The 12,599-nt window shown below is 41.2% G+C and overlaps 1 protein-coding gene across 2 annotated transcripts in view; it reads right to left on the bottom strand.

Moving 5' to 3' along the window:
- The window catches only part of syne3 (spectrin repeat containing, nuclear envelope family member 3), a 46,273-nt gene that overhangs the window by 17,792 nt on the left and 15,882 nt on the right, over nt 1-12,599 (bottom strand). For both annotated transcript variants that reach the window (XM_085143236.1, XM_085143237.1), the window contains exons 8-13: nt 11,737-11,911; nt 9,733-9,915; nt 8,197-8,340; nt 5,617-5,751; nt 2,094-2,255; nt 249-421 (exon numbers count right to left, since the gene is read on the bottom strand). In XM_085143236.1, the coding sequence (XP_084999362.1) occupies nt 249-421; nt 2,094-2,255; nt 5,617-5,751; nt 8,197-8,340; nt 9,733-9,915; nt 11,737-11,911 (972 nt within the window). The remainder of the gene's footprint in view (nt 1-248; nt 422-2,093; nt 2,256-5,616; nt 5,752-8,196; nt 8,341-9,732; nt 9,916-11,736; nt 11,912-12,599) is intronic.

Here is a 12,599-nt window from a genome sequence, read left to right as displayed (position 1 = left end):
CTGCAAACAGCCTTGCAGAACTGGTTGACAGGACGGGTTTGTTGAAACACATTTATAATTAAAAAATGTGTCTATGAAGGATTCAAGCAGCAGCTAGTGCTGCTAAGATGTGTCCTTTTGGTATAGATACAAGGCCAGAGTGATCAAGGAAAACAAGCTAGGAGCAGTATTGTGATAGTACCACACACTGTGATAGTACCACACACTGTGATAGTACCACACACTAAGCTAGGCTGCTTTTCTTGTACCTGTGCAGATTCAGACTCATTTCGTACAGGGCCAACCAAGAGTCTTTTAGGCGCTTCATGTCTCCAAGAATATGGACCTGCCCCTCCTCAGAAGTCTTCTTTAAAACTCCCTGACCCTGAATATCCACCTGCTGCAGCTGGAGCTCCTTCTCTGGGAACTCTCCCAGTGCTCTCTGTGGAAAAAGGGAAAGAAATACTTATATTAGTGGACAAACTAGACAAAATATATTTTTGTCTTAGCACTAAAGCCACAGTATCTTCTTTTATTCCACTTGCTTCAGTGATGCATCGTTTTTATCAGTGATACAAAGTCAAATAAAGTACCAATGTATTCCATCCATATTCCATAACGCTACTCTGCTCATGAGTAAAGCTTTGTCCACATTGGTAGAGATTTCCTCATTGCACATCTCTTTCAGCAGAGCTCGTTAACAATTGGACATTCTAGCCTCCAGCTGCCCAAGTAACCCTCTGATGCATTTACTGTCAGCCCACAGTCTTTCTATGGTATCTGGTTGTTGGGTTGCTGTGAATCACTTCTTTTGTGGACGCAGCTGAAACTCACTCCCATTACCACTGGGACCACTGTTACCTTCACCCTCCACATCTTCTCTGAGTTCTTAGTAATTCTCAAGCTTCTTATGTTCCTTCTTCCTGATGTTGCTGTCTATCAGTATTGCTACATTTATCACTACGCCCGTCTTCTTCTGCTTGTCCACCACTATGTCTGGTTGGTTAGCCGTCACCAGTTTGTCCGTCTGTATCTGGAAGTCCCACAGGATCTTAGCTCGGTCATTCTCCGTGTGCGTCTCCCATTTGGACCTCGGGACTCGGCACAGATGTTTCTCCTCACTTGGTTATGGCGTTCCATGTGTGCCCTGCCTGCTAGCATCTTGCACCCTGCTGTTATGTGCTGGATTGTCTCAGGGGCGTCTTTACACAGCCTGCACCTGGGCCTTGCCTGGTGTTGTAGACTCCACCCTCTAAGGATCTTGTAATTAGCGCTTGTTCTTGTGCTGCCGTGATTAGTGCCTCTGTGCTGTCTTTCAGTCCAGCTTTATCCAACCACTGGTAGGATTTATGGATGCCACCTTCCTCTATCTGCTGGTGGTACATACCATGCAGGGTCTTGTCCTTCCATGATGGTTCCTCCTCTTTCTTGGGTTTCTGCTGCCTGAGTACTGAGCACCCGTTGTTTGGGATCTTCCTAATGTATCTGTGGATGTTCGTTGTCTTATCCTCAACTGTGGTGCTGACTCTCACTAGTCCCTAGCCTCCTTCCTTCCACTTAGCGTACAGCCTCAGGATGCTGGACTTGGGCTGACTCCTCAGGACTTGCTTGACCCTCTGCAGGTACGTGGTGCTTGCAGCTTTCTAGCCTGTGGGATCCCCAGGTACTTGTAGCTGTCTTCTATGTCTGCACAAGTTTCCTCAGCCAGTAGGCGTGTACCATGTCAGGGCCTGACATCCCCAGTATTTAACCACCAAATGACAGCCACCTGGCCCCCTCTCTCCTAGCCTCCACCATCCAACAAAGGACCTGTGGTTTTGATTTGTTTGTGTCTTTGCCCATTGATTTGCAAGTATAACCAAGTACAACCTTTTTGTGTGTGTGTCTGGCGTTAGAACCTTAATCTTGTAAATAGATTTGTAAAGTAGCAATTGTAGGGTTTTTTCACCTTCTATATATTGTCCACTGGAGCAGCCCAGTAGGTGTGAGAAGCCATTTTTGTTGATTAAGTTTTCTCCTGTTTTTCGTTTAAAAAGTTAGGTAAGTGAATTGTCCTACATCTATCTATCTAATTGTTTTAGCACATCCAGTGTAACTGGCAAACACACACAAACCTCAGCTTCATGCCAGCGCCCCTCTATGCTCCACTCTCCTGTTGGGCTGTGGAAGGACATCAGCTTCTGCTTCATGATCATCAGCCACTTCTCGATGTTTAGAAGGCTGTCATGGAACCTCTCGTGTTCTGCAACAATTTTGTCACTCTCATCTACCTTTGCCTGTATATAAAAGAAAAATACAACTTAGACAAGCTTTGTCAGGGAAAAACAACTTAGAATCCATGCAGTGCAGGATTCTTTTGGCTGAAACGATTAAAAAAAAAAGATAAAAAAGAAAAGGTCAGGAAAGAAGAAACATGCATCATGGAAAGTAGCTTAGTAGTAGCTCCGTAGAAGCTTAAAACTATTGCAGTGTAAGTAAGGGAGGATTCAGTGTCACCTGAAAGACGTTTTGTCAAAAAGGAACATTTTAAGCATAATCTTAAAAGAAGACAGGGTGTCTGTCTCCTGAATCCAAACTGTGAACTGGTTCGACAGATGAGGGGCCTGAAAGCTGAACGCTCTACCACCCATTCTACTTTTAAATACTCCAGGAACAACAAGTACACCAGCAGTCTGATACCGAAATGCTCTACTGGGATACTGGGAGGTCTTCAAGATAAGATGATAATTCTAGGACATTCAAGGACATCTGCTCTCTCTTTCCAGTCTTTGTCTGTACTCACTGCAGCATTTTGGATCAAATGGAGGCTTTGTGAATTACAATACTCCAGCCTAGAAGTAATATATGCATGAACTAGTTTTGCAGGATCCCTCTGAGACAGGATGTTTCTAATTTTAGAGATATTGTGCAAATGTAAGAAAGCAATCCTAAATATTTGTTTTATATACATCCAAGAACATATGTTAAAAAGTCCTCCTGCCTGGGCATGCGTTACCTGCATGGGAGGAGCATGATTCCCACAGGGGCCAATAGCCAGAGTCCATCCTTGATGCAACAATTGCAGGCAAGTTATGGATCTGAACGGAGGACTAATGCTGGCAAGTGTGCGTTCATAGAAACAGTAAGTCACATTGGGAACATATTTTATTTCAGTTGCATTTAATACAACCATGTGGACAGCTGTTATTGTTAGCTGTGTGTCAGCAGCTTTACTGGCTTCACAGGCTACTCCTCATTTCTAAGTTGTTTTCAGTTGTTGTGGAGAGTTAATGTTCACAAAGATTTCCCCTGATGTAGTTTCTGTGCTAGCATACGAACCTGTTTTTGCTAAGAACCCCTGTGTAAGCGTAACAGCATTTGAGTGAGCAATTGTGTCGAGGGTGGTGTCGAGTCACAAATGAGAGAATTAGCCTAAACTGACTATGATTCTGTTTATTCATCCTGTTATGTCGTTATGATAATCCTTTTGTGGTATCTGTCTCTGTCCATGCATAATTTGGTGAGAGATGCTGAACCAGTGAAAGAGATGTTTATGTTATTTCTTACTTGTATTAATTTCAGAACCACATCATTGTGGTTCTTCAACACTGTGACATTATTCCACGTCTCTGACTGGACCTTATTACCAGCGAACAGTACAGGATCACGTTTCAGAGACAGCTTACTAGTGTGTCTGCTATAACAACATATGCTGGTCAAGAACTTAGAAGTAGTGAAAGTTAAGCTAATGCATCCAGAGTAAGCATCTGATTAGATTTTTAGGACAGAGTACAGTAACAGTTAACTGAGAAAGATCAATTGGAGACAAAGAGTCTAAATCAGTGGTCTGGAAAGTAGCTGTACTGGGGGTGTTCCTAGCGACTGCATAACATTTAGGAAAATAATTTACTGGCACTGGGCATCAATTAAAAATGTAACAGTTAGATTAAACGACCAGTAAGTCTATACGGATATGGGCTGTTGTCAACAGCAAAGATTAGTCGGCTAACATAACATTATGTTTGTGAGATTATTTTTCCCCTCTAATAGTTAGAGCTTTAATCTCAAGAAATTAATGAAGTCATTAATTAAGGTTAAAGCAACGTTTGGCTCAACAGGCTGGCTGCAGTGCTGAAGAGAAACCTGGGCTTGTTCTTATCTTCTTCAATCAGTGATGGATAGTAAGATGTTCTAGCCTTATGGGGGCTTTTTCTTTTCTTTTCTTTTTTTTTTTTTAAACAGAGCAACAAAGTGTTTTTCCAGGCTAAATGAAGACCTTCGAAATCAGTGAAATGCCATTTCCTCTCCAGCTTATGAGTTATTTGCTTTAAGGTGCAGGTTTGTTAAACAAGGAAGTCAAGTACTTCTGACTGAAGGCTCTTTTTCAGAGGAGCCAGAGGAAATTCTTAACACAATAATCAACCTCTGTGAATAGAGTTGGTGTAGCTGCTCTGCACTGTGTCAGCACGTGGTATTGAAGGAAATAACAGTGGAGGACTTACATCCTTAAACTTTGTTACAGCACTTTCAGAAAGACGTCTACTGTGATGAAATGTATTTCTCACTGCTGTGTAATCCATTATTGTAAAATGAAATGCTATTAGAGACATAAGACAAAGCAGGATTTTGGGAGAAAACTGAGGTGTGTGAGGAAACACTGTGAAATGTTCAAATGTTCCAGAGAACAGATGTAGAGTGTGATTTAAGTGGTGGGTGGGTTCCTTTACATTGCCAATTGTGTCTGTAATAATAGATTGTCATTTTCAGTATCTGCATGGATGTTAAAGTTACCAACAATAATTTATTTTTCCTGAGCTGAGCAATAAATCACATAAAAAGTCAGAGAAATCAGACAGATGACAACACCTAACACTGTTTTTTCTCTCCAGAGCAGCTCTCCATGTTACCTTCCACCTGCTCCGACTACAGATCACAATACTGTCTGCAAACATCACGGTCCACAGAGACTCCTGCATGACCTCATCCATCAACCTGTCCATCACCATAACAAGCAAGAAGACGCTGAGATCAGTGATGTAAATACTCCCCTTCAACCCATCTGTTACCCCTACAACACCTCACCACGCTCTCATTATTCTCCCATATTTCTCTGCCACTCCTGACATCTTCATGCGCCACACACCCATCATACGCCTTTTCTAGATCCACAGAGACACAGTGAAGCTCCTCCAGACTTTATTTATACGTCTCCATCAACACTCTCAAAGCAAAGATCACATCTGTGTTTCTCTTTCTCAGCATGAAGCCGTACTGCTGCTCACTGATCATCACCTCTCCTTTTTAAATCTAGCTTCAACAACTCTATCACATCTTCATGGTGTGGCTCATCAACTTTATCCTTCAGTAGTTACTACAGCTCTGCACATCTTTCTTATTTCGTTTTCTGGTTCTTCTGGCACCCGAGAAGGAGACGTTACAGACCATCTCTCCCTTCTGTAATCATGTGTGAGACTTGCTGTTCATGGGCTTGAATCAAAAACAATCTTGCCTGTTTTGGATGGTTGAGGTCATGGTGGGTACTTATCTTGTTATTCAACATGATCATATTACTTCAGGGTCACAGATAATCTAACTCCAGCAGAAGTAAAGTCAGTTCCAGGGGAGTATCAGGATATTCTTATATGAATGTCCCCTCACCTTGACTGCAATGTGCAGATGTTTCCATTCATCACAGAGTTTCTCAAACTGAATCCTGTTGGTCTGACTGGAGGAGACCAGAGTCTCAAGTGCCATCACCTGGGCTTCATAGTCTTCTACATCCTTCAGGATGACCTGGAGACACAAAAGCAAGTGTGCACATGAAAATAAATAAATAAATAAAATGTTGTACACATCTAAACTTCAACTGAAGTGAACTTCAGTTTCACTAAGGGAAGATCAGACATTCACAGTTTGAAACATTCGAGATAACCAAAAGACTAATTGCCTTTTCATGAAGCCCTCCAGCAGTACACAAAATTTATCAGCCTTTGTAACAACTGGTCAAATAAAATAATGCAATTATTGACTATTTAAAGATGTTTTATAAGAATCCAGCTGCCCTCATAGTCTCTTGGTTCATCATGTTGAATGATTACCATATGGAAACTACAGTGTTGCTTCATTACAGTCCTCGCCCTGAGAGACAAGCACTGCATCATTCTCCTTATGTCATGGTCCTGGGCCATGTTGGCCCAGTATGCTTAGTTTTCGTGTGTTTTGTATTTTGTTCTTTATTTATGCCTTGGTTCCTAGGTTGTTTAGTTAAGATGTTCCTTATTTGGTTGCCCCCTGTGTGCCCCTCTGTGTATCTGTGAACCCTTGTTTCCCCTCCTTGTGTTTTATTCCATGTTTTCCCGTTATGTCCGTGCTCTCTCTCCTCCTGTCTGAACCTCTGTGTACTTCCTGTTTTACTTTGACAGTCTCCCGTCAGTGTTGCATTTACTCCTGCCTGTTCCCCGTGTGCTCCCACTTCCCTCATTAACCCTCTGTGTATTTATGTCTGCGTCTCCCTCATGCTGTGTGTGATTCTCCCTGTGTTCCCTGGTGAGCTTTATATTTAGTTTTTCCCAGTTTACTTTTGTATTACTCGTGATCTGTCTTTCCAGCAATAAAGCTGTGCTTTCTGAGTTTATTCCCCGTGTCCCCGTGAGTTTGCATTTGGGTCCTCTCCTGCCTGCCACACAGCCTAATCATGACACCTTAGTAACACTGGGATTTTGATGAAACAGTGTACAGCTTCACTGAACTGAAATACAGCGTGTCATAATAACAGCACTTCATCAACACACAGGAGTGACGGTAAATATTATTAAGTGTCTTATATATATTGTACAGATCAGCTGTTAGACAGAGATGTTAGGTTTTCATCAAATAATTTGTAGTAATGCAGCTGTCCTCTGAGAAATCCTGCATCAGTCCCCAGCAGTTTCTATCACAACAGTTATATTAACACTGTTTCTCCTGCCTTTTATTTATCTCAATTGTTGATGTTTTCAGAGAAAAACACAAACTGAAAACCAGCTGCTGCATTATTGTGATACATACATTACTCCTTTATCAGGTCGGCTAGTTTTTGAGCTGATCATGTGCGCTGCTCTTGGCAGAATGCTGCTTATAACTGAAACAAACTAGCTGCATTTGTATGTTAATTAGTGCACTGTTAGGTAACCCTGCAAATGCAGCATCAGGCTAATATACATTTTCCTGCCAGCTGACCCCAAGTAAAAAAACAACAGTAATACTACTACTACTAATAATAAAAATAAATAAATAAATAAACAATAATTCTAAAGGCTGACAAAACAACGACCTGAAACCTAAATTATACAGAAGCTTAAGAACACTTTAATTGATTAAATACATCAGGATTTTGGTTTACAGCTTGTATGAAGCTACGTTCTTCATGAAAGGCAACAATTCGACAAGAACATTGTTGTTACATGTTACAGTTCATAGTTAACATGTGCCTTTAACAGGCCATCAGTAAGTTCTGGCATGAAATGAAAAATGCAGCTATGATTAACATTTATATTTGGATGATCTTCTCTACCAATCATTCATCATCTCCTCATAGAGTCATCTCTTCTCCTTCTATAAACCCTCTGCTAAAGGAAGCATTAAAGCTCCTTTTCCAGTATTTGGAGAATATCAATAGCCTTTTCATGGCCACCACACACGCGTTACTTCACCTTCCCGAGAGAAACAGACTATTTGAACAGAGAAAGGCATTAAAAGCAGTGGACGACATATTTCATTTGCTTTTGGAATTGAGAGCAATGATAAGAATTTCATTTTCAGAGTGAAAAGTTGCTTCAGACGAGTGATCTTTGGAACCTCACGGGATTGAAAAACTTAAATGAGGCAACTGAATGAAATAATATGAAGAGACAGCGTTTCCTGACATTGACTAACTCATATTTAAAGGGTTTACACTTTACAGTATGACTCTTCCTGTGAACTGAAACTAAATAAGCAAATACAATACAGTCTAACTTTCAGCATACTTGGACAAACACAGTCCAACTATGTACCAGCAAGGATGAGAAAAGTTTTGAGGAATACAAAGAGCGACATGGCTTTGGACCCGGCCTTCAAACCAGCACTGAGAGTGCTGTCCATGCCCATACAGGTCACAGCTGTTTTGTCAGCTTAGAAAGACATAGTCATAGAAGAGTCAAATTATATGTGGCTGGTTAATAAATGTCTAAACAAAGTCTGGCGGGTGAAAAAACTCACCCCAAACTGGTCTGACTGGCTTTTTTTGGCGAGAATGTCAGGCTGTAGCCCATCAGCTGTCATCAGTCTGCCTTTGATACTGGACAACTTTGAGCACATCAGCTTGTAGGTGTTAGTGAAGTCCTTGGTTCTTGAAATGAATGCCTGTGAGAAGGAAAATGTCGTTAAGTCTTATCATTCATCCCTGGGCTGCATATTGAAACACTTCTCTTTTCAGGGATGGGAACGGCACCATTCTTCAGTCAACTTAAAGTCTAACAGTATTTTGTCAATCAGACGTCTTCATTCTTTGAAGATGAGTTTTCATTTCATTCACCTAACCATAACCTAATTGTAACCCTGACACTCAAACCACATTTTGAGTCTCAAAAATGCCTTTAAAGTCGTGGGGAATGTTTGTCCCCACAAGTATAGTCAACTACCAAGTTTGAAGATGTTAGATGTTAATACCCGTCCACCCACACACACACACACACACACACACACACAATTTATTGAATGAGCCATAGTATGAACACAACATTGAGTACTACGTCCAAGATTTGACAGCACAGCACGTGCTTTTACAGCAATCTTTTAGTATCTACTTTGATAATTACACCAGATCCTGCATGTACTTGAATGCATTTATGCACACTTTTAGTAAATGCATCTGATGATTTCAGTTTCTGTGACAGCTCACATGTGTTGCACAAAATCTAATGAGTGACGTTGTTGTTACACTGCAGTAAATCCTGCAGGCCTGCAGTAAATTGCAGATGTAGGCTGCCGGGGGATTCCCATGATGCATTGAGTTTTTCCTTTCCAGTCACCTTTCTCACTCACTATGTATTAACAGACCTCTCTGCATTGAATCGTATCTGTTATTAATCTCTGTCTCTCTTCCACAGCATGTCTTTATCCTGTCTTCCTTCTCTCACCCCAACCGGTCGCAGCAGATGGCCCCGCCCCTCCCTGAGCCTGGTTCTGCCGGAGGTTTCTTCCTGTTAAAAGGGAGTTTTTCCTTCCCACTGTCGCCAAAGTGCTTGCTCATAGGGGGTCATATGATTGTTGGGCTTTTCTCTGTATCTATGAAGCGCCTTGAGGCGACTTTTGTTGTGATTTGGCGCTATATAAATAAAATTGAATTGAATTGAATTGAATTAAATAAGATTGGTATGGGCAAAGCGAGACAGAAGGGCATTCACCAAGACGATCTTGTCTGTTCACTGACACGAACTAATTACAAAACAGTTGCCAGGTTACTTATTGTTCTGATATCAAAGGCAAACCCGTGATTGTTATGTAGCCTCTGAAAATATTTACTGATTTGATAGTCACATTCTCTTGGACAACTCCGCCCTCTTTTCTCATCGCTCTCTGTATGCATTTCTTGTCAAACATGACCTGTTAATGATTTCAGGATCAGTTTAAAAGTCCAAAAAGTTTGTCTTGGTCTTTTCTTTAAGCCTGAGGGATACGGTAAAGCTTTGAATAGACTGACACTCAAACCTAAGACAAAACACAGCTCAGTGGATGGCGCCAACATGCTCATACCTGCAGCCTGCTCTTCCTCTGCTGCAGCTGAACATGCAACAGTTCTCTGTTCCTCATGGCAGTGCTCAGTTCGCTCTGCAGTCCATCAGACCTCTCAGGACCAAACACAGAGTCCAGCAGGTCCCCTTTCACTTCCAGTAGACTGAAGCGCTCCTGCAGCTGGACACTTTCCTTCAGGAGACACTAGCGCAGAGAGTAGAAAAGAACATATTCACACGTCTCATTCCTGAACTTTTTAGTCAGAACCCTGGACAGATCAGTCTGTCACAGGGCAATTTACAATCATCGATTAACCTAACCCAACTAATTGCACATGTTTGAACCATGGGAAGAACCCACTCAAACTCCATGTGCAAAGAGTTGCATAGATGCACATAGAGTTGGAGTCAAACTGAGGACCTTTTGCTGTGAGGCCACTATGCTGCCCAGCTAGCATTATACAACTTCTCAAAGTCCACATATTTACATGAACATTCAAATGAAACTCAAAAATTATTTCTATGCAGACTTTCACACAGAACTTTTCACTGAGAATTTTGACTGTCCTACAGTCACACTCAGTTACGTAACTCAAAACTTTCCAAAGTGAAGAAAGTTAACCCGTTATGATACAATTATCTTATGGTTCTGTATGACATCAGAGAATACAAATAACACATCAGGATGACCAAAGTGCAGCAGACAATAGAATCGTATCTTCCCACCAAGGTCTTTGTAGAATGTAGAACGAACTGGGTTGAAACCTTTCTGTGTGAGTGTTCATGTTCTCCCTGTGCCTGCATGCCTTTTCTCCGTTTGTGCTCAGTTTTTCCCTACAGTCTGAAGACATGCATGTCAGCAGGGCTGGGCTATATCATACCGTTCACGGTAACACCGGTGTAATGTTGGGCAACGATAGGAAAATGACATGTCGCGATAGAATATGGGTAAAACGCGCCTGCGCAGTGCCTTTGTTTACATACGCACATGGCGGCGACGCAGAATGAGAAGAGCAAAAGCGGATCGTTGAATGAAACAGATGAACCAGAACTGGTTTGTTAAAATGCTGCAGCTTCACTGGTGTGGAACTGGTTTAGCTTTCGTCCGTCAGATACACAACAAAGCACTATTTTTGGTAGCGCATGCTAGCGGGCCGTCGTTATTACCGTGTTGTTTGGAAAATACGGCGCACTTAAAATCAATCCTTTGATTTTTCTGTAAAGTCGACAGAGCCCCTTATAATCCCGTGTGCCTTATGTATGAACTCTGGTTGTGTTTACTGACCTCGAAATGATTTTATGTGCACGGCGCTCGAAAATCTGTCAAATGTTTCAGTATGACTTTGCTAAGCTACGAAGCCGCAGCGCTTGATGGATTGTCGGAGCATTACGGCTATAGTAGGCGGAGCCTCGCGGAGTGATACGTACTGTGCTTCAACATAATGTTACCGTATTGTGTGTGTATAACCTCTTTTAAGTTTTGTGGATATTATACATGGTTATGCTGAGGAGATGTCGGCCAGTTTCCACTGGAAATGCCTTTTGGTTAAACTGTCAGCAAAGAATTTGCATTTGCACTGTTAAATTTTATATAACTTTAATGCACATAAAAAAACAGCTGCTTGTTTAAGTGAAAATACATTGATGGGGTTTTTTGCACTAATAAAGTTGTGGAGTTGTAAAGTATTTTGTCTCGTGTCAATTATATCGTCAGTTATATCGTTATCGCAAATTTTCAAATGTATATCGTGATAAATATCTTTGGTCATATCGCCCTGCTCTACATGTCAGGTTAAAGAGCTGATTCTAAATTGGTAGCAGGTGTTGATAGCAGGTGTTGAAAGCCCATCTGACCTCTCAACCTGTACGATTGTGTCTGCTCCGCTTGTGTTAAGCTAGTATGAAAGTTTTTTTTGGTTGCACCAAACAATTCAAATTGCAGGGGTTAACATACACAAATTTACAAAGGTGAGGAATTTTTCTGTATGAGCAAAAAGTCCTTCTAAAGATAATGCATTTGTTTTACCTCAATCTTCTGGACTAACATGGCAACATGGGAGAAGTCTGTGACCTCAGCAGACGTTTCCAACACCTGAGAAACCGTATCTTTCCATTGGTCGTAGACCAGTAGCGGGTCTTGGAGGATGTTTCTCAGTCCCAACTCGGACTCTGAACACAGTCTAGTTGCTCGACATTTCACACTGAAACACAACACATAAGAAATGTACAACTACAGTTTGAAAAGAAGTTTCCCAGAAGCCCTAAGGTGTTATGATTTATCCTTACAGTAAATAAACAGAGTCAGATTTTGCAGCTAATAAGTTCCACATTCCTGCTGGTGACACATCAGTGAAGATACACTACCAGTCACAGACACAGCTTCTAATTTAATAGGAAGACAGGAAATTTCACAAATGAACCTTGACAAGGCACAGTGCTGAAGTAAGAACTATTTCAGGTGACTTCATCATGAAGCTCAACGAGAGAAGGCCGAGGATTTGCAGAGCTGTCAACAAAGCAAAGGGTGGATACTTTAAGGAATCTCAAATATAGATAATATAATAATATTTTTTCTTTGCTACATAACTCCACATATGCTTCATATATATTATATTTGCCTTCAGTATTTATCTACAATGTAGAAAAGTAGTAAAAACATTAAATGAGAAGGTGTGTCCAAACCTTTGACTGGTACTGTATGTCATGCAAATGTGTTTGAAAAAGGTGCTTCGACTTGTGAAAATCTTGACTTACCAAAGACCCTCTGGAACGAATTAATTTCATAAGTCGGGGTTCCACTGTCTAACTAAACACAGCATTTATAATGTAACATACCTGCATTTATAAAGTGTGTGCAAGCATTCTTCAGATCATTATATTATATTTTCA

Source organism: Neolamprologus multifasciatus, chromosome 19, assembly GCF_963576455.1.
Source record: "Neolamprologus multifasciatus chromosome 19, fNeoMul1.2, whole genome shotgun sequence".
In the NCBI taxonomy this organism is placed as follows: Eukaryota; Metazoa; Chordata; class Actinopteri; order Cichliformes; family Cichlidae; genus Neolamprologus; species Neolamprologus multifasciatus.
Note: the sequence above shows the minus strand (reverse complement) of the source record. Positions and strands in the feature narration are given on the sequence as shown.